Here is an 18,195-nt window from a genome sequence, read left to right as displayed (position 1 = left end):
TGATAAAAAACACCTCAACTTCCTTTTGTTTGCTCAGTCTCCATCTCCTTGCTGTCATGGGGTGGTTGACTTTGTAAGGATTCCTTACTGATTTTGATACTGATTAAAGAAAGGAAGATCTAAGCCATCTCTTTGACTAAATGGTGCTAGAAATATCTCTATTGCTGGCATGAACATGAGGAAGTTGAGGAAGCTGCTCTGAACCTCTCTCAGATATTCATTACTGACTCCATCACGTATCATGACACTGGACTGCACCCGCATGCAGGAATTTGAAAGGCACAGTTTCATCAGATGTGGATACCAATTTTATGTATTATTATCTTGCCATGTTTGAGTTGATATCAAGGGCTCAGTCACACAGTCATCTAGACATAGTTTTTGGGTAGACCAGAACTGCTCAAAACCAACAGAATGAGAGGAGATTACACCCAAACCACGAGACTGAGCTAGCTGGAGTTGGTTTTTGATCTTTCAACACTGAAAGAGTTAAGCAGTAAAACAGGTTGTTTCCTGTTGTTTCCTGGACGAGTTTCCAGAATGAAGTTGTTTCTGTGTGAAAAAATTGCTGGCATATGCTAGGCAACACGTATTTCTTTGTGCAGTGACAGCTAAAGTGATGAATAAAGAAAACTTATCATTGTTTCAGATGGGACTTCTGAAGCAGGGCAAATTGCAAGGTCAAAGAATAGATGTTCCTCCAATTGATTTCAAAGTATTAAGACACAGAACAAGTATTTTTGATTCACAATGGATAAAAAAAATTCCTTAGGAATTGTGCAGAGAGTTTGCAAGTCATATGTATTGCATGGATCTAGCTAGATACACAGTTAGAAAAAGATGATTTCCAGATGAAGAGTTTGAGCAACTGGCAAGATAAGAAAGCTTTCCAAAGATATCAAGGCTATATGCACAGAGGATAGAACAGTCAAAGGAAGATTAGAAGTATTGTTTTAAGATACTGAGCTTGATATGTCAATGTCTGGCTGGCAACTTTCAGAAAGATATCAGAGATTTTCATTTGGATAGTAGCAGCTTAGGAAAGACAGCTGCACAAATAATAAGGACAAACTGGTTAAATTTATACTCAGGAAAGAAATAGTGTAGGAAGAAAGAAAGAAAGATACAAACATCAATGTGCCACATAGAAAACTGGGACTGGGGAGATGGAAGATGAAGAAGATCTGACAAATAGTACACTGGGAAAAACCAAAAGAGAAGAAAATCTCCCAGAGACAATCAAGGTCAATTGTTGCAAAAGCAACTGGCAGCAGAGATAATGAAGCTGGAATTTAGACTTTGACATTTTGTTCAGAAGCAGTACAGATGATAGTTATAAGGTAGGTTTCTTCACTTGATTCACGACATAGATCTTCCACTAGGACTTACAAATGGTCTTTATTTTACTTAACTGTGAAACATGATAAAAGTAAAGCCTAATTCACTCTGTCACAAAGTGTTCAGTTTAAGATCTATGAAGATTCCATGCACCAGACTGAAAGGAGTAATATAACATAAATCTTCCTCCGGAGTTTCTGAACAACAGTAGAGAATAATCAAATGCATTCAACTCTTAGGACTATACATATATACACATTACATATATACATACATTTACATAAATGTATTTTAACTGTCTGCATAGGTTGTATTTTACACTCAAATAATTTGAACATGTGTTTCGCATTTTGCCATTGCAGCCATATGCTATTTATTAATGTGAAGAAAAATAGCACAAAAACAAAGCTAGCTAAAACTGTTTTTTGCTGGGCATCAAGGGCAAGGATAAAAATGGTCTATTAGGAAAAAACGGCTGCACTGTGAGCAATTTCTTAAGACCATGGCTGAGTTAAGAAAAAGGCAGAGAAGGAGCTGTGTAAATGACACAGCCAGCATGATGGATCACAAAGAAGTTCTTTGTAGCAAGACAACCTTTGTACAGATACAACCTTCCTTTGTTTTCTGTAGTGTGTATAGCAATTAAGCTGATAATAGTGACACATGATGTACAAAGGGGAAAAGACCTCAGGGGTGCAGGAACAGACTACTAGACAGAATTAACCTCGTAAAATATCTAAACCATAAATATTTGTATTTGAATGAATATATATAATCTCTGGGAGATTATATATTATATATTATATATTATATATTATATATTATATATTATATATTATATATTATATATTATATATTATATATTATATATTATATATTATATATATTATATATAACAACTGGGAGAAATAGGCAACTCCAGAATGGAGTCAACTGCCCTGAGATATGTGCCTTAAAATTCTTCTTCGACTATAAAGGATGTTGAGAGTGATTATTTTACAGGCAGATTGCTAGGTTAGGGCAAATGAGTCTGTTTTAATCCTTCCTTTCATTTTCTTGGATTTTTATAATTTTGGGGTGAATGCTCAACATGGTAGCAAAATTCCAGCAGATCTGGGGAGAGGCAGACACCATAACATTTCACTGGTACTGTATAAGAAGTTAAAATGACTCTTACCCCATTACTATTGTATCTTATTTACTAGAATATGTGTTAGATATTGATTGCATTCATCAGTCACATGGTGATACAGAAACTTCTTCCAGATAAAATCTCTTTTTCAAATATGGTAAGAACTCCACAGCTCTATCAGGCAAGGGTGTTGCTGCCCTGTGCATGCCCCTAGTCTTGCACTGCCCAGTATTAATCTGTTCACTTATTCATAGAATCATAGAATCACAGAATCACAGGATCATATAATAGTTTGATTTGGGAGGGACCTTTAAAGGTCATCTGGTCCAACTCCAGATGGTGAGCAGGAACATTTTCATCTAGATCAGGTTGCTCAGAGTCCCATCCAACTTGACCTTGAATGTTTCCAGGGATGTGGCATCAACAGCCTCTCTAGGCAACCTGTTCCAGTCTCACCACCCTCACTATAAAGGATTTTTTCCTTATATGTAACCTAAACTTACCCTCCTTTACTTTAAAACCATTACTCCTTGTTCTATTGCAACAGGTCCTAATAAAATGTTTTAAGTATTGAAAGGCCACAATGAGGTCTCCTTGGAGCCTTCTCTTCTTCAGGCTGAACAACCCTAACTTTCTCAGCCTTTCCTCTGAAGAAAAGCCAGTAGACAGCACTCTGCATGGAAAAGATACACTGATTGGCAATGAAAAGACTCCACCCTCTCACATTCTCCTGAACTAACATGGGTGTACCAACTGCAAACTGGGACAAGTGAATGGACCCAGGAAGTGTTTCCAAGTGTTTTTGTCAAAGTGCTTTGTGCCCTTCACTGCAAAGTCTTGCTGTTAACAGCAGATGCTTAAAAACACTGCGAAATGAAAACCTACCACATGTTTCTTCTGTTTTCAATTGAAATGGAATGAATTGTTCTAATTCTGGCATTGAAATCAAAACATCCTAAATTACAGTAATTTGTTTCTCTTTATGAGTCATTGTACAGTCTGAGAGTGCACATTACTGAGGCTTTCAGTAAGGGTCTAATCCTGTGGGCTTCTTCAGACCAAAGATCTCAGTTAAGTGAGGTGGGGCTCTGCTCTGTGGAGAACTCAACCCACACTCTGGCAGCGTGTGCACTGTGTGCTCTCTAGTCCCAGATATAGCAAGATCCTCCAGTTCTGTGATGGGGGAAATACAGTGTCACTGACACGAGAAAACATCTTTTGTTGCTGAGCCTGTGATGTTGATTACTTGAACTGCTTCAGGTTGCTCGTGGGAACTCTGCCAGGCTGCAATCTGCTGCAGCCCTAAGGGAGAGGATAACACCTGGAGCATCCACCTTCTGGGAAATGGGGTTTGGTCCCTGCTCTCCCTCCTCTGGCTGCTCCACACTGAGCTGCAGCTGTTCTTTCACTTTCGTTCTGCTGCAGTGGCTTTTAACCATTTCTCACTCCCACTTCATCACTCTGGTGGGGAGGAATGCAAGGAGAAGAGGTAGGAAACGCATCCCAGTTGTGTTGTGTAGCACCTAATGCTTCCTGGGGCATTCTGGGGGTGCTAGGGGTAATACATTCAGAATTAAGAGGGAGAGAGTGCTAGGCTTGTGTAGCAAGGTTTTGGTTGTGGCTAGGCTACAAGGTGATCCCTGTCAGAAAAGACCAGGAGCTGACTCCATGTCAGACACAGACAGTCCTAAGATAGACCTGCCACTGCTCAAAGCTGAGCCCATCACTGATGCTGGTAGTGCTTCTGTGATAATATATTTAAGAAAGGGTAAAAAAGGCTGTGCAACACCTGGAAGAGAGAGGAGTGAGAAAATGTGATAGAAACAGCCCTGCAGATTCCAAGGTCAGGGAAGAAGGAGGGGGAGAAGTGCTCCAGGCTCCAAAGCAGAGGTTCCTCTGCAGCCTGTGGTGAAAACTAAGGTGATGCTGGCTGTTTCCCTACAGCTCACGGAAGACTAAAGTGAAGCAGATATCCACCTGCAGCTGTGAAAGATCCACACTGGAGCAGGTTGATATGCCCTGGAGGAAGCTGCAGCCTGAGAGAGATGACCACACAGGAGCAAGTTTTCTCGCAGGAACTGTGGCCCACACATGAAACAGTCCACTCCTGAAGGACAGCATCCGGCAGAAGGACCAGTGCTGGAGCACTTGGAGAACTGTGGCCTGTGGGAAGGGCCTGTGTTGGAGAAGTTCATGAAGAACTGCATTCCATGGGAGGATTCCCATGCCAGAGTAGTGGAAGAGCATCAGGAAGAAGGAGTGACAGAGGTGATGTGTGATGAACTGACTTTAACCCCTACTCTGTGGGGAGGAGGTTGAAGAGCTAGGAGAGCAGTTGAGCCCAAGAAGAAGAACCGAGTGGGGGACAGTTTTTCTCAGATATATTTTTATTTCTCAGTGTCCCACTTTTACAATTAATTGGCAATAAATTACATTTATCTTCCCCAAGTTGAGTCTGTTTTGCCTGTAGCAGTAACTCTTGAGAGAACTCCTTGTCCTTATCTCAACCCATGAGTTTTCATCTTATTTTCTCCCCTTACTGAAGAGGTGGAGTGAGAGTGCCCTGGCAGTTAGCAAAAGTTGGGACCACGGAGAAGACTGAAGAAAATCCTATCACTACTTTTTTATGATGAATATATAATATAGCATCTTGATAAAAAAAGTACCTGTAAGATAATCAAGGCATTCCAACAACTTCTTCTCCCTGGTAAAATCAAGTGCGAAAGTATCGAAAGTATCATTGAGATTAATTTCAGGAATTAGAACCTGGGAGGATGCAGTTGCCATGGAAACCCTGTAATGAAAAGAAAAACTCTTTTAGCACTCAAGACACAATAAATTTCACGTCAACATTGACCTGATCAATATGATTATCACAGTCATTTTGATTTTTTTTTCTCAAAAAGCTTGACAAAAACTTTTATGTGTATTTTATTTATGTGGTTTAAGTTAGGAGCTTGTCCTAACACTTTTATTTTTGAGAGCAAAATCTCCAATAAAAACTTATTACTGAACTTTGGTCTAACATGCAGTGTCAGGGAAGATTTAAAAAAAATATTAGTTAGGCAACAATATATTTTGAATTGTTCTTTCTAATGATCCGTTGAACCAAAGTAGCAATAGCACCATAATTATCTGTGTTTCAAGCAATCCTGACAGATGCTGCATCTCTCCCAACCCTTCTTTTTCCAAGCAGTTTCTGGCTCCAGGCATTCCTTGGCACTGCTATCCCAAGGGCTTGGTGCAGATCCCCACACCTCCTCAGCTGTTCAGCACAGCACACTGCTGTTAACTTCAAAAGGCACGGGGGGAGATAAAACAAATAGATGTCAGCACAGTTTATTTTGAAAGGCTTTTCCCTGAAAAGCATGGGTGCATACTTGCATTTCCTCCAAAAACAAAAGGTTTCTTTGCCTACCTCATTTCAGGAGCTACATCCACATTTTCTCTGTCCTGCTGTACTAATATAAAGAGATGAACTTTCACAAGAAAACTGCCATCAGGAAGGATTTTTCAGATCCTTCAGCCTGGTATCTCAAAATGCGTATTTCTCGAGAGCTGGATTTTGGATATGTTTACAGAAGGTTCAGTTGATTTAGGCAAAGAGATTACTAAGCCTCATTAGAAACTGGTCAATTGCTTCAGTTTGGAGACAAACAGACAACCATGCACACAATGCATGTCTGTTATCTGTCATTCATGACGTGTCAGATAAAAATATTTTGATTGCTTCAACTAAAATTTTCCCAAATCAGAGTATTTTTTCTGTAGACAGAATTGAAATGGCTCTGAGACAAATGTTTACTAAGGACTATTTTTTCATATATTTTTTGTTTAGTATTTTAGGAAAGTACAGTTAAGAGAGTCAAAAACTGATCTGTACATCTCATTGTCTTCAGCATAATTTTCAGAAACCGAGCTGAGGAGGGTTCCTAGTCAGCAATTCTTGTTATACAGTTTTGAACATGGTTTCTCTTGCAACTGTGGTGTAGAAATTAATTAAAAGTAGATCCTAGGACAGATTTTTTTTTCTTATGGAACCCTATTGAAGTGCCTTTTGCCCCATGTATTTAAAGCGAAAAATTCTCTCAGCTTTTATACTTCTTTATTTTTTTGTAAGAGCTTATTCAAACACCTCCACAAAGCACATATTTATTATGTAGACTGTATCACCAGGCCTTTTTGGACTGTCATTTGGGGCCATGCAAAGGGTGCTCTGTGATTACATGTGTTACACTCAGATTTTGGTGAGCTCAACAATTCACAATTTCAGACACCATGTCACAATATTAGGTTCAGAGGACTGAATTTCATTTTGTAATTCTTTCTGTTCTGACACTGTACTTGGTTGGAAAGGGTTTTTCTGGGATAAACGCATTTTGCACACTGCAAATAATGCACAGCCTAAATTATCAGAGTGTGTGTAATGACTTTGCTTGCATAGCTACCAGTTGTGCTTACAACAGAGAATATTATACCCCAATTACTTTGAAATATGTGGATGAAGAAATGCAATGAGCATGATTTCAGGAGACTGCTTTAGCTGCTGGAGCTCAGGGCCCTGGTGAAACTGTTACATGAGCAGTTTAAAAGCAGACAAAATGTTGCTCACCACATGAGAACTAAGAATTACTTGTGAGGAATAATTTATTAATCTGATTTAGTATCTTTTTCCATTTGCAATTTGTCTGTAAGCACTTGGTGCTTTTTTACCCTTGGTTTTATTCTCTGCCTGAAATGATTCCCTGATTTGCAGGGCGTTCACAGCCGTCTCATTACAGACAGCAATCTGTGATAGCCAAGAATTAAGTTTGATTGGGCCCATATGTCAGCTTGTCTCATTTTTGCTCTCCCAGTGTCTCTCCTGTGACTGTATTTATGATGCAACTGTTCATGTTTTACAAGTTCAAAATGGAGCTTCTCTGACTATTCTCTGGTAGTCACTTAAAAAGCTCTGTGTCTCCACAGGTATCTGCCCTACTGCTGGTTCTGCTGAACACTGAAAAAAGGACAGACCCCCACATTTCGCTTTTGGTACTCATGGTAGTTTTACTACTAGCTTCAACTGGGATGCCACAATGTAGCTTGGTGACAGAATACGAATTAGGCTCTAAGTCTGAAAGACCACATATTCTCCACTGCTTTGCCTGGCCTTGCCTTTTTCAACAGATTTTCAATTCTCTGAAACTGTAATGAACAACCCAGTGTTGATGGCTTTGCTGAAGACTGATACAGCAAACCACAGTAAGTGGTAGACTTAAAAAAATACATAATAGGAGCAGGGAATTTCATGCTTTGGATTCAGGGAGAATTGACTGGACAATGTAAAAATACAATGCAAACCCAGAAATAAAGAAATAGCTGAATGAATAAGCGTACTTTTGATGGTTTTCTTCTTCATTGTTCAGAGATATTCTCCCTGTTTTGTTTTGTGGTTTGTTTTTTAAATATTATTGATTGATTGCCAGACAGCTGATAATTCCAACAGAACATTTTTTTTCATCAAAAAATACTACAGAAATTCAGTGGGAATGTTTCAGCATTCACAGCATTGCACTGAAAATTTCTGATAGCACAGTCCTTTTCTTGGGGTCCTTGATATATATGACATGTTGAAAAGAAGCCAGGACCCTAAAAACAATAGAAATTCCCTGTACCAAGGGACCCAACACAGTAACTGATGTAACTTCCAGACATTCAGACTGTTTAATCTCTATCTCTTCAAAGATGCATGGTGGTTTGCTATTTGGTGAAAAATATGTATCCATTAAGACCATTACGAGTTTCTTCTAAGGAAGGTACTTCCTACCTGACTTCTTTCTCAATCTCAGAATTTTTCATGAAGTAGGAATTTCAGCCTCCAGAAACCTTTTTTTTTTTTTTGGTGTGTTTAGTACCAGACATCTGCTTGGCAACCATTCTACCTCTTTCATTTGTGCATGCTGTTAACTGTTCTAAATCTTAATTTGCACCTTTTCTTGACTGCTCCTCAAAGGGGTGTTTTGATTTAGCATTACAGTAAGGTTTCTTCCCACTCTGGTACAGCACAAAGTAGTGTCTTAGGAGTGTGTGTCAATTACTGCTCTGTCTTTGACCACATCTGTGGTGTGACAAGACTACGGAAATTATGACAACTCAACAACCTTAAAGTGAGGTTTTTCTCCTTATCAAGAGGAATATCTTCTTTACCTTTCAGTGATATTTTTAGCTGTCTGCAGGAATCGAGCGTGGTCATTCTCCTTCAGCGACTGCTCAGCCTGAGAGATGAGGGATGTCGAGCGCTCGATGCACTGTTTGCAGTTCGCAATCTGCTGAGCCAGTTTTCTCAACCTCACCACCTGGAGTGAAAACATAAGAAAGCAGTCACATCTCTAAGGTGTGTATCATGATTGTATTTGCACTTCAGAGGCAAACCTTGGCAAAGGAGGAGTTAAGACAAATGACTTCGGTGACAAGAGCTTCTTTCAAACAAGCTTTGTGGGGAATTCCATCTAGCCATGCAACATTTTCAGTAAGGGACAGGCACAGCCTTTCTGCTTGAATATTTTCCACATGGAAAACAAAGGGAGAGAGCCAAAACAAGCACAGCTGGCCTATTTTCCAGCAGAAGGAACGTAATTTCCTGGTAATTTCTGCTTACATGATAACTAAGGGCTATTTAGATAACCATTTCCCTGAAATTATGAGATCTGTGTTAAAGACATCTTATAGATTAACTACATTTTTCCTATTACTTAAGTGAATTTCATAAAAAGAAATAATCTTAAAATATAACTTAACAGAAAAAGACTGTGGTTCTACTAAGAAGACACACCTGACCTTCTCATTATGTGCTTTTAGTCAAACAGGGTGTTTTCTTGTTGGATATTTTTAACTGGACAAAAGCACAGTAGTGCTGGAGAGATGATTATTATTACTGCAAACATATGTGCTGGAGATAAACACAGTAGATGTGACTGTAATCATTAGCTGAAAGGTTAGGAAAGGGCACAGTCAGTCCTCCATTTAAAGACAATGTTGGCTAACAAAACTTCCAGGAACTAGAATAGTTCCTGAAAGGTCTGGGAGTCCTTTCCATTGTTATCACATCAGGACCATAGTTTGAACAGGAGTAAGAAATAGGAAGGAAATTAAGTAATTCTGGAGTTTAGAAAGGCACATTAAGAGCCAGTTACATTCAAAATGAGGAAACTAACAACAAAGTGGATTGGCAGAAATATTCAAATTTATGATCAAGACAACATTCCCAATCTCAGGAATTACGGCACAAGCTATGAAGCTGCTAAGTTAAATTTCAGATATATTTGCATCCTAAGCATAAATGAGGGTGACTTAGTATACCTATCTGACAACAGAAATAAGTAGGAAAATAAACTTTTTTGAAAAACTTTCCAAAAAAGATACTGGCCAAATGATTAATGTCATGTAACATTAGTATTTCTTCTAAAGATAGAAACAACAAAGCAGGGAAAATGCTGGGAACGCATGAATTTTAATAATGCTAATGATCTGACCAGCTTCTAGGATGAACTAATGCCATAATGCTTTCTCTGCCTGTGCATTTGCAGAGATTACAATTTGGTCTACACCAGTCTAACCGGGAAAGGTTCATTGCAGTGTTAAGAAGCTCATCTCCTTATTAATTAAAAAGTAAACAGTGAACTGAAATAAATGTTACCTTGTGAGTTTTTTGCAGTCAAAAGCAGGCATGTTATGATTTGTGACATATGTTTTTTGCTTGCTTGCTTCTTTTTTTATATCTTCTTCAAGAAGATAATGGATGATAAATTGTAAAAGGAAGAGTCTCATCTCACTCACTCCCCACCCACTTCTGCAATGGTAGGAATGAAATCTGCCCTAAAATTATCTTATCTAGTTGATATTTGTTTTTTTCCTGTTACAAGATCTGTGGGATTTTGTAGGTTTCAAGTGATAGGTGAGATTAAGGATGGAGCTGCACCGGGTTTTCACACTTGTGTGACTTCAAGGCTGAATCTCCAGGCTTGTAGACACAGCTAGAACTTTATACCTGAATGTTTTTAGCTCTGTAGCTGTAACTACAGTCCTACAGAGAGATCTGTCATGCCCTACCTTCCAGAAAGGCCCCCTTAAAAGAAGATACATTGGGCAGAATTTTCTGTGGCTTTTCACATGAGTCTCTTGAACCCCTGAAATCTTTCAACATATACAACATTTGGGTCAAAGCATTCCAGATCTTTACTGGACCTCCACTGATATCACTTTTGGCTCAACAAAGCAGAACAAAGAATGGGGACAGATTCTGATATCAGCTCTGCTCAAATAAATTTGAAGTCAATGTGTTGTAAATCTTCCATGTTAAATGGACATTAGAATACATCTTTGCAAGAAAAGTTTTTAAAAACAATCATGCATATAGCACAAATCCAAATGAATGGAAAGTTTGCTACTTCATTGGCAGCACATCTGGTCTCACTGCACAGAGAAACAGAGTTGAAGCAAACATGAAGAAGATCATCTATTCCATTTGAAGGGAATTATATTTTGTTAACAGCATGAGGAAATTCAGGTTCTGCCACGCAGTGTACAGGACCTGTGGCTTCAAAAATGTTTAAGTCAGCCCCTGCTTACAGGTTTTTCATTTCAACTTAATTGGAATATCTTGACAGCCACATAAACCATTTAACCTGCTCTTGACTTTCTTCCTTTCCTGAGCTTTTCCCACACAAGAAGAGTTTATATTTTACTTAGTTAGGTTACCAGTTAAAAAGTAAATACTGTGCACCTAGCAAATAAAAATATTAATTCAACTGTAATGCATTTCTGAGTTAACAGCTAGCAAAATGTGTTGAAACTTAAATATCAGAGATTTTTCCTGCTCAGTATGTTTGCCACAAATAATCATTGAACCTCAGGAATTAGAAATGCACACAATTTAATTTCTTGCATGTTTTTTAATATCTTTTTTTGTAAATAAATTAAGACTTCCTATTCGCATGAATTACACACACACATGCAATGACTGGAATAAAATCTTTATGTGATAGTATTTGAATAAATAATGAAATTATCTAGAAAAAAAATCATGTAGATAATTTCCAGACAGGATTCCAAATGCTGTGACATTTTGTGAAAGTAAAAACTAGGGGGGAAAAACTGTCAGGCATAAAACATAGTTCAGGAATCATTAAGTAGACATAATTTAATTGTGATTTACTGATTGTGACATCATGTCTGTTTTCATCCTTAAAAAACACAATTACACTTAGTAAGAGAAATGCCAAATAAACAGTTGAGGTCTAGCATACTAATTTTTCAAGTATTTCATTCTTCTTTACATGAAAGTAGCAGTAGCCCAGGACTACATAAGAACTTTTACAATTTTGTATTAATAGTACCTGCAGTCAAAAAAGCTGTAAACCCAAGGAAGCAGTACTGACCTGCTTGGGATCTAAAGAAGAAAAGCTTTTACCTTTCCTTCTTTGATTTTGGTTCCAATTATTTGTCTTCTTTGCTGGATAATTTCAATGAGCTGGTCACATTCTTCCATCAGTTTGGTTTCTTGGCGGGACGCATTTACCTACAAAGACAAAGATGATTAACAAAACCGTTTTTAACATTTTCCTTTCCCCTTTTCTAATTTGAAAATTGTAATTTAAAAAATGTTGTGTTTGGCACTTTTTTACTCTTTCTGTGTATAACCTGTATGTTATTTTCTCCTCTCTCTCTCTTGTATTTTGTGAGATACTGAATTGAGTCTCAATGTCTTTTTTAACAGGAGGTAGGACTTGCAAACAGATAATCAGGTATTTCTAACCCAAGTGAAAAAGCCTGGTCCTGTGAGTATTGAGTCATTACTGCACATCAGTGAGAAATGACGTCTCTTCAGGATGTGCTTAACACATCACAGTTTCCAGCCATATAAAGGACTGCAGTGAACACTAGTGCACTTAAGAGCACGAGTACTGGATCAGACAATCCATCTAGTGCAGTATCCCCTCTCTCACTGCTGCTAGTGCCAGGATCTGCTAGTAAAGCATGTAAGGAAAAAGTCCCAACATGTATGATGACTCCCATGAATGTTTTCTCATCCTCCAACCATTTGCAGCTCAGAGTCTTCTTGAATCAGACACACTTTGTACATCATTACTAATCCTCAGAAGAATTATATTACATGGATTTATTTGGTCTCTCCTTCAACCCCTGGAAACTTTAAGTGTCTGCACCATTTTACAGCAATAAGCTCCACAGTTTAACTCAGAGGAAAGTGAGCAACTCTCTCTTTAGAGGGATTTGAACCTCCCTCCTTCCAATTGCATTTAATGACCCCAAGTTCTTTTACTGGAAAGGAAGTGAACTAATGATACCCATATATGTCCACATATTGGTTCCCAAAAGTTTCAAACTACCAAAGATCCAAGTGACAATACCAAGTCATGTGTCTTGACTGCCTTTGTTATTCCCGTTTTATCTCCACAGTGAATCAGACAGAAAATAATAGATGTGCTCATGTAGTTTTCTAAAGTATAAATATATGAGCCAATGAAACTGTTTCTAATGCAAAAAAGCTCACAAAGAACATTAGCTTTCTATGGAAAAAGTTGACTTTTGTAAAAGAAATAACAAGAAAACTGATAGTAGAAAAGTTTTGATTCTCAGATGAATATGGTTTTTTCTGGAGGAGGTTGATTTTTTTGGTGAAAAGTCATCATTTTGTACAACAAGAAAATGTACTTCCCCTTCAGCAGTAGTATGGTTAGCTTACATGTATGTGTAAAGAGTCAGAGAAAAAGGCACAAAGGTCTAATCATATCTAGAATAAAGCAAAATTGAAAGGACTGATTTCAGAGCTATGTTTCCATTTGCACTTTGCTAAGAGTAAAAGAGGGTAAGAAGGTAAAGCAGGCTAATTGCCCCTACAGCCATGTCACCTTTTCCACTGTGCTAGTAAGAATCAGTGGTGAACAATAACAGGCAATAGTTTCAGGTGACAAGTAACTGTATTTCACCCCTTGGCTATTTTTTCAGTCCGATGAGCCCTTTGATCTGCATCAGCATTCTTTTTTTTTTCCTTCCAACAATGTGCTTAAACATGCATTTACCTGTAAGCACATTATGGAGCTCATTAAGCTTAAGCAAATGCTTATATATCTAAATTTGGACCAGGACCAATTTTACAAATAACCTCCTTATGTGAAATACACAGTGTCCTCCAGGCAAAGAGGGGACTTTTTGCAAAGGCTTGCTTTCATCAAGGTTTTGGATTATCCTTCTCAAACCTTCATAAAATAAAGGTTTGTTTGCACATTTTAGAAGCTTAGTTATTAATTAGATATCAAGATAATGAAGAGAGAATACATTTGTTTTTGGAAGGGGTCCGATGTAACTGTAAGTGCTGAAAAGATCTGCGTGCAGGAGGTGAAGATGAAGAAACTTCCACCGTGCTGTTTTAGGTGCCTACCTATCTCCTTAGGTTAGTTGTTTGCTATGCCTGGCTTCTCACCACAGTCCATGAGGAGAGACAGACCACTGAGCAGCTCACCCAAAGCCTCCAGCAGTGCCAGTGTCTCTCCACTGACAGCTCAGGTAGCCAGGAAAAATTAATCAGTCAGCACTGTCCTTCCTATTGCCTCTCCTTGTTGTCCCACCACCTTGGCTGCTTCAAGCACGAAACTCTGCAGGGCTGTTCTCAACAAGCTGTTCAGTGTGCTAGTTTCCCCAGCCCCGACTTCAGATTCACAAGTAGACTGAAATTCCACCGAAGAGTGGGGAATCCTACACAGGCTTAGCCAGTGGCAGTGATCACATCCACTGCTTGTAGGCATAACTCCTGGATCAATACCAAGGTCAGCTCACACCAGAGCCAACTTCAGCACTTAATTATGGTAATACTTTTGGCACTTAATTACAGTAACACTTCATGGGATTTTTGAGTAGCTTCCACTTAAAGTGTTACTTCTAGCAACACTTACATCACCAACTCATTTTGTCAAGCAGAACTAATTAATTTTTGGGATAACTGTCATGAAACATAGAGTAACAGGAAGGTTAAGTCAATATTGTTTCATTTAATGCTCTGGTTGATTTGAATAACAATGTATTAACTGAATCTTAACTTAAAAAGCCCTAGACTTAGAAAACCAAAATGCTTGGGAAAAAACCTTTGGATTTCTTTGACTGCAGAATTCTTTTTTTCTTTGAAATCTGAATAGTACACTCTTTTATAAACTTCATTTGAAGACATTTCCAACTGTATAGCTTGCACAAGCTTATTAAAAATGAAAGGAATATTCCCAAATTATATGATACATCTGAGCTTTGTATGAAAAAACCCAAACCCCAACATTTAATCCAAGGCTTTTCTCAAGCTGAAATACTCCTTAATCACATTTTCAGCCTACAAAACCTCTGATTGAGTAATAACTTTATAATTGAGCACATGCCTAATTTTACGTGCACTATATTAGCTGTGGCCCTAAAGGGACCATTTGTGAGATTACCACTGAATATTATTTACTTTTTTGTTTCCTAGGAGTCATATGTCAGACCAAAGACCCATAGGCATGGATCAGGGCTCCACTGTACAGGTGCTAGAGAAATACCAGAATAAGGCTTTGCCTTCTGCTTGAGTCCTTTGATGAACAACAACCTTGACAATAACTTCCAGCTGGGGCTGGCCAAGGAATGCAAGTTCTGTCTGGTGAAAATATTTGAGGTTTTACATTCTACATTTTTCCACAGTAAAAAACAGAGGCTTAGTAATGATTTAGCAAGAACTATGACATCGTCTACAAACAAGTAAGCAAGAACTTATTCTAGTCCTCCCGCTTTTGAGGGGAATTTATTCCTACTTCTATAATATGCAAAGATCTCAAACAGGTTACTGAAAAAAAAAACCAAACAAAACCCTTACAAATTTCAAGTTTCTTTCCAGGTTTTCCGGGCAGATGGATAGGGACTGTTGCACTTCGCCTCAGGAAGTGGTTGTAGTAAAAAAAGAAAAATGGGGGTTCCTCAGATGTCTGATAGGGACCTGGAAACAACAATCCCTCCCAACCAAAAGGGGAGAGCAGGCCAGCTGTTCCCATCTCCACAGCCTCAGAACTGTTTTGGAAGTGTTCTGCTCTCTGTAGAGGCTTCCTTGGCTTTCATCTTCAGAGACCTGAATTAAATTGCAGCTTAGGTCATAAGAAAATGAATGTGGTGGTTTCAAAGTCCCCAGCAGATGTTTGAGAAACCACAGCACTACAGCATGGCTAAAGATTCGAGATTACAGTGGAGCTTCTATGGTTAATTCAAAGGCAAACAGTCAGAGGGCTAAAGTCATACCCACAAAAACTTCATCAACTAATATACTGAAGAAAAGGATTTTTTGTAGTGTCTCAGCAGAATTTTCCTTGCAGGAACAAAACTCTCACTCTGAGATTCCTTATGGGTAAGGCAATACTGTCCACAAGTGGAAATCTTCATGTGTCTTTTTGGCAAATAATCTCTAATTGACAAGCAAAATAAGACACCCTAAATTAGAGGTGGCCTGCTTTTTTAAGACTACACTGACTGGGACAAATTCATCAAAACCAGAGCAATTTTTATTTACTAGTCCTGCACTGACTATACAAAGTGAAAGAAAGTAGGTGGTAGAAACAGCCTTATCTTTGGAAACTGAGGTATGCATTTGAGTTTCAGCTTCACGATATAAAAATAGTCTCAATTCCTCAAAAAATAATTTCTTTGTAGCTGTGGGTATGCAGGTAAAGAAGAGGTATGAATTTTTCTTTATGCATTTGAGTTGATAGTTATAGAATGACTGTATACTCACAAGAAAACAAAAACATGAGAAAAGCAAATGGTAGGATTCCACTCAACAACTGTACATCGTCATATACTTCTCTCCAGATTTGAGCCTGAATTCCTTCTTACACCAAGCTCAGAAACTGGGATAAAAAAATCTAAAGCGATTACATATAATGGCTGGTACCTGTTTATCTAGGAAAACTTTCTTCATTGTCATGTAGATGTGGAACACATTTTCTTGGATTAGAGTCCCTAGATGAATTAAAGGATTATACTCCTCTAAAGAGAGAGGTCTATTTTCCTCTGTGTTGTAAAGGGAAAAACTTTTCTTCATAGATCCACAATACATTGAAGTAATATTTTAAAATTGTCCATGTTTCATTTATTTAATTAATAGAAATACAAAGGATAATGATTAATGCACATTTATGAAAAAGTTTCTTCTCTTTCTTTTTATGGATGGCTAGGTTGAATGAGGGTCATGAATTCAAACTTCCTTCATTCCATATCCCTGTTTGATATTACGGATTATTCAATTTAGTCTTCTGTAGAGCAAAAGAAACTCTTGGAATATAACTTTTTCAGACTTTGTCTAGTCTATGTGTAAATCTGATTTTGTCTATTATGACAAACTGAGCCTTTGGAAATACATGGTATTACTCAGATTGCCATCTAAATGGATCTTCGACAAATCCTTTATTCTGAAATGGTGCAAAAGAAAAAGAAACGGTCATCTTCCATTTCAAGTGTGCCAGAGGCTTTGTTTTTGTTTGCATTCCACATCTATCTCTAACTAGGAGACCTGTGTTTAGAGGCAGTCTCAGAGCAGGTTAAACAAAGGTCAGTACAAAAATATGCCAGTTTACCCTGGCTACTTAGGAATTGTGTGAATGGAGAATCGATTAGGCCAGGATAGCTTAACCACTTTGGGTCAGGCAGATAAGACTATCTGCCCCAATCTTGACTAAAAGCAAACCCTTTTTAGAAGACTGAAATACTCATATTACTAACCAAAATATTACTTTAAAGTTTTTTGTCTCACTGCGCTTTGAAACACATTGTTGAGAAACTAACCAGCAAGATACCTAGCAGTCCTCTAGTGACATTTACAATCCAATCACAAACCAAAACTGAACCAGAAGTTTCATGGAGGAAAAAAAACCTAAACCAACTAATTGTTTTTATACTAATCCCATTAAAAATATAAAAAATAAACTTGGATGATCTGGAAAGTTCTCATAAAGGTCTACTCCAGAGATGATTATGCTGATATCTGTAAATACCATCGACTACGCTTGCTTCAATGAAACAAGTATTGTTTTTACAAAATACAAATGCAGCATCATACTGGAACTATAGCTGACATTTCTCAGGATAGGAAAGCACAGTGGAGAAAGGCATTTATTGTGAGACAAACCATGGTTTCACAACTTGCAAAGGTCTTCCCCATTTTATTTCCTTCTTCAGAAGTTGGTGCAGCCAGGTGGAACAATGTCTGAGCTGAGCTCACCTGGCTGATGTGGATGTTGCACAGACACAAGGGCAGCAGGTAGAGAAGCACAATGGAGAGGGCAGAAACAGAGGTGGGGAGACTTTTGACATCAATGAGTCTTAAGACCAGATTAAGCTGTTTGTGAAACTAAGCCCTAGGAGGATGTGGGTTTTAAAGATGCAGGAAAAAGGTGATATTATTATTTTCATGTATTATTTTTGCCCTTTATGTTAGGCCTTTCTTTGAACCTGAACAATGAAAATACTTTTAAATTGAACAACATTTTTTCATTAATTTAATTTTTTACTTTGTTTTCCCTGCTGAAATTAAACCTTTGTTCCATGCTGAACAAAATATTCTGTTTGGTACATTTCATTTAGGGTAGAAAAGCAAAAACTATAAAATAATTAATGCAATTCAAAGGACTGCCCACCCTTTAATGAAGATGAAACCAGTGCCC

General features: G+C 38.0%; 1 protein-coding gene across 7 annotated transcripts in view; it reads right to left on the bottom strand.

Moving 5' to 3' along the window:
- Positions 1-18,195, bottom strand: part of MID1 (midline 1) — a 242,466-nt gene that overhangs the window by 20,192 nt on the left and 204,079 nt on the right. For all 7 annotated transcript variants that reach the window (XM_051794943.1, XM_051794944.1, XM_051794946.1 and 4 more), the window contains 3 exons: positions 11,922-12,029; positions 8,660-8,808; positions 5,137-5,264 (listed from right to left, as the gene is read on the bottom strand). In XM_051794943.1, coding sequence (XP_051650903.1) covers positions 5,137-5,264; positions 8,660-8,808; positions 11,922-12,029 — 385 coding nt within the window. The remainder of the gene's footprint in view (positions 1-5,136; positions 5,265-8,659; positions 8,809-11,921; positions 12,030-18,195) is intronic.

The sequence above is a fragment of the Manacus candei genome, unplaced genomic scaffold, assembly GCF_025592945.1.
Source record: "Manacus candei isolate 608988 ecotype Guabito, Panama unplaced genomic scaffold, ASM2559294v1 h1tg000041l, whole genome shotgun sequence".
Classification (NCBI taxonomy): Eukaryota; Metazoa; Chordata; class Aves; order Passeriformes; family Pipridae; genus Manacus; species Manacus candei.
This window is presented reverse-complemented; position numbering and strand designations above follow the sequence as displayed.